Source organism: Cynoglossus semilaevis, chromosome 7 (assembly GCF_000523025.1).
Source record: "Cynoglossus semilaevis isolate Cse_v1.0 chromosome 7, Cse_v1.0, whole genome shotgun sequence".
Taxonomy (NCBI): Eukaryota; Metazoa; Chordata; class Actinopteri; order Pleuronectiformes; family Cynoglossidae; genus Cynoglossus; species Cynoglossus semilaevis.
Window position 1 is genome coordinate 12,999,132 of NC_024313.1, and position 3,901 is coordinate 13,003,032.

The window sequence follows — 3,901 nt, forward strand, 5'->3', positions numbered from 1 at the left end:
TGAACGAGGCGCACGTCGTTTCTCGTGTCTCCGCCCACCGTGTGACGTCACTAAATACAAAGCAATAAACTATATTAATTTCGTGTTTTATACAGACATGTTTGTTAATTTGGGTGCAGTACATCCGTGTTCAGATTATTTAAAATACAATTTTAAAATAATCGCATCATTGACGTCGAGCCCGAGCTCTGGGCTTTTGGTTTCTGTCGTTCGAATATTCCAGGGCCCGGTGGGGTCACCGTCTCCTCCGGCTCTGTTTGTTTCCTCTCTGGTTGCTAGGTTACGCCACCTCACAGTTCAGCTCCTAGTGAGGGAATGTTAAGTGATGCTCCTGCAGGAGCTGCTCTCCACATTCTTGGCTCCGTGATAACAGAAGCGCTGACCTTTAGTGTCTCATAAAAAAATAATAAAAAAACCCAACCAACAATGACATTAACAAGCTGCCGTTCTACGTCAGTGTCGACCACTTCCTGTTCCTAATTATTTGGCGGGGAAACATGAGGAGAAAAGTGACGGCAGGACACAGATTCTGTTAAAACCAGAATTCTCCTCAACCTTCCAGCCCTCGCGGCCCAGACCGACGGGGAGTTCAGAGACTCTATCAGTAGTTCTTGGTTCCCCCACAACAATAACCACATATGGACTTCAGAAATGACAAGTCAATGATGGGCGGGACAGGAAGCAGCTGCAGAGGTCTCTGGACCTCAGTGACAGAAATATGTGGAGAGAATTCATCTATCTAATGAATGTTCCTCTGTTTTATTTACTAATAATAAAACACAACCACACGACTGAAACAGTCGTCCTCTGAGTTTCTGCTGCAGAAAGTTCAGTATTTATCATTGAAACCCAGGACTCGGGAGTTGAACCCTCACCTTCTGACTCCTACGACTCCTCTTGACCAGAGACCATTTACTGCAGACTCACACAGGGACGAGTCAAACAGTTCTAATACAGATGTGTGGGTCACATCAGTGCAGGAACCAGAATCAAAGAACTCTTCGAACCTGACTTTTACTCTCGGCATCACCTTCGTCCACGGCCGCAACGACGCATCGAGAATCGGTTAATAATCCATACAAATCCAGGAAAAAAATGAATTACGGAGTAAGCTGCATTATCTCAAAATGTCACTAGTCAGTAGTACACTAGGTGGCGGTATAGGCCTAAAAACATATTTGGTCAGAATTGGTCTGGAGCTCCTTCTCTTTAAAACTTTTATTTTGTTAAAATCACATTGTGAACAAAAAAATAAAAACGGTGTCGTCTTCACCACCAGCAGCTGAACTGATGAATGAGACGTCCTTCAACCACACTCTCTGCCCACAGCGCCACCCAGGCCACCTGGGGAAATGCCTCCACCAGCTTTTACAACAGCGTCCGGTTGAATTTCATGTTACCGACGCCATGAATAACTAACCGAGTCCGAAATGAAAACGTAGATCATTTATTAAAATACCATGTGGTGCAGATCAAAACTAGCTGACATTGTGACAGCAGGGGGCGCCACATCTTCCACAGGAATTGAAAATCACACCTTTTTGCTCACATTTCGTAGGAAAAAGATCAAACACTCGACAGCACTCATAAATACACCGATCCCAATAACATCATGAACAATAATAACATTAATCACAATAATAAAATGTTTGCAACCGTTTGCTGTTTTGTTTTAGCTGTCGTGTGGCTACATGCTGTAGCTACAGTCGACCAATCGTTTCTCATGGTTCTCTTTCTGTTGTTGCTTAACACTCGTGACTTTGTTTTTTAAACAACATAAAGCAGCCAAAAAAAAAGACCCCTTTGTAGAAATGCTAAATTTGTTTGAGGTCGACGGAGAACTCCAAGTTGACGTAGAATCGCAGGATTTCTGCTGCTGTGGAAACAGCAAAAAAAAAAACAAAACAAAAAAAACACTCATTTCCTTATATAAAAAAATTACAATCAACACAAGAAACAATTTGTCAAAAACATTCCAGAACGTCAGCGATCAGGCACAGACGTACGGCGCTGGAGTAGAAACACTGGTCAGTTGCTACCGTTGACCTTCACTGACCTCTGAAGTTTGTCCTCATCTTTGTTGTCAAGTTAAAAAAACAAACAAAGTGGAAACTTTAAGTCCGTCATCTTCCAGGAACAGCTGTGGTTCCTTCAAGACAAAACAAGAAAACCTAGAACATCAGAGAACAGTTCACTGAAGGAAGCTTTGTGCTTCTTCGTCGTCGTTGTCATCGTCCTTCAGCCGATAATAAAATAAAAAATGACTATTTACTGTTCTTGAACTTTAACACCCAGAGAGGGTGGACAACCTATGCGTCACCAAGGGCGCCACCTGCTGGAGAAACCAATACTTAATCAAATTAAATATCAGTAATAATCTGACTGCTGACCTTTTAAGAACAGAAATATAATGATACGTATTTAAACCTCTGTGAAGTTGACACTTAGTTCTGGATATTTGTGGTTTTTGTGAACATTATTTTAATCTAATTGTTTTTATTCTTATCTATGATATTATTTTACTGTGTTTCTGTTTGAGCGTTGGATGTTTTTGTCAAACAAGAAGAAGAAATTGATATTTGGTTTGAAAAAATGTGAAATGTTGTGATTCATTAATTAACCTTTAAAAAACACCACCCTTTATATGAGTGGTGGTCCACCACTGACCTGGACCTGGACCTGGACCTGGACCTGGACCCGAGTCTGAAGGTCCCCGGTCCGACAAATACTGAAACTCTGAGTCCATCGACGTTAGCACCTATTTAAATTAAAAAACAAAAAAATCTCTGTTTGTACTTTTCTCTAAAGCAGCTGCAGGAACAAGTCACAGAGTGATGATGTCACAGAGTGATGACGTCACTGTGTGATGATGTCACTGTGTGATGATGTCACAGAGTGATGATGTCACTGTGATGATGTCACTGTGTGATGATGAAGTGATGGTGATGTCATTTGGCGGAGACTGGAACGCTGGTTCTTCAGAACTCATTTGTCTCTGGTTGGACGTCGGTGTTTGTCAGGAGGTCGTGGTGAAAGGACGACGTCTGGGCCAGATAAGAACTGGACAACATGGACAACAAAGCCAGGTCTCGGCTCCTGTCGGGTCAGGGAGTCCGGTGTTAGATCCACGGGTCAGATGCGGATCTGGTAGCCGTCGTTGAGAGTGCTGAGCTCGGCAGGTCTCCTGTCCACAGCAGCAGGTCTGAAAGTCAGGAGACGAGACTGCAGCGTGAGGAGGAGAAGGAAGGAGGAACCAAGGAGACTGGGGGAGGTTCCTCCTCCGTCTACCCATCACTGACATTCTCTAGAACAACTGGTCCAGGTTAGTGGTTCAGTTCTAGCCTGGTCCTCTTGAACTGACTCCTTCCTTCCTTCCTTCCTTCCTTCCTTCCTTCCTTCCTTCCCTCCACTCCTCTCCTCTTTTCCTCATCATCTTCCTTGTTTCTTTCCTTTCAGTTTTTCCTCATTTCCTTCTCCTTACCTTTGTTATTTCCTTCATTCATCTCCTCCTTCTTTTTCTCCTACATCTTTTGTCCTTGTCTCCTAATTTTGTTTTCTCAATCCTTCCACGACTCCTTCTCTCCTCTTCATTGATCTCATTCTAACCCTAACCCCTCCTCCTCCTCCTCCTCCTCACCGCCTTCTTCCTCTTTTTGTCTCTGATCAAATGTGAGCTTTGATCTGATTGGTTCTCAGATTCAGACTCTGTATTTTTATTTTCCTCTTTATGCAGAGGGAGTTGTCAGGTATTAATAACCAGTAGAGGGCAGCAGTTCTCTCTCTAAACCGATCATACCCAGCAGATCGTATAAAAAGGTTTTGTCTCAGATCACCAATCTTAAATATACTCCAACATCATCAGGCTCTGACCCCCCTCAACCCCCTCACCCACCCCCCCCCC

The 3,901-nt window shown here is 43.4% G+C and overlaps 1 protein-coding gene across 1 annotated transcript in view; it reads right to left on the minus strand.

Moving 5' to 3' along the window:
• Positions 1-1,206: 1,206 nt before the first annotated feature.
• vash2 (vasohibin 2) overlaps positions 1,207-3,901 on the minus strand; it is a 9,990-nt gene continuing 7,295 nt past the window's right edge. Inside the window, 1 exon segment of the mRNA XM_025056818.1 lies at positions 1,207-3,202. Within this exon segment, the coding sequence (XP_024912586.1) occupies positions 3,133-3,202 (70 nt within the window). The 3' untranslated portion in view covers positions 1,207-3,132.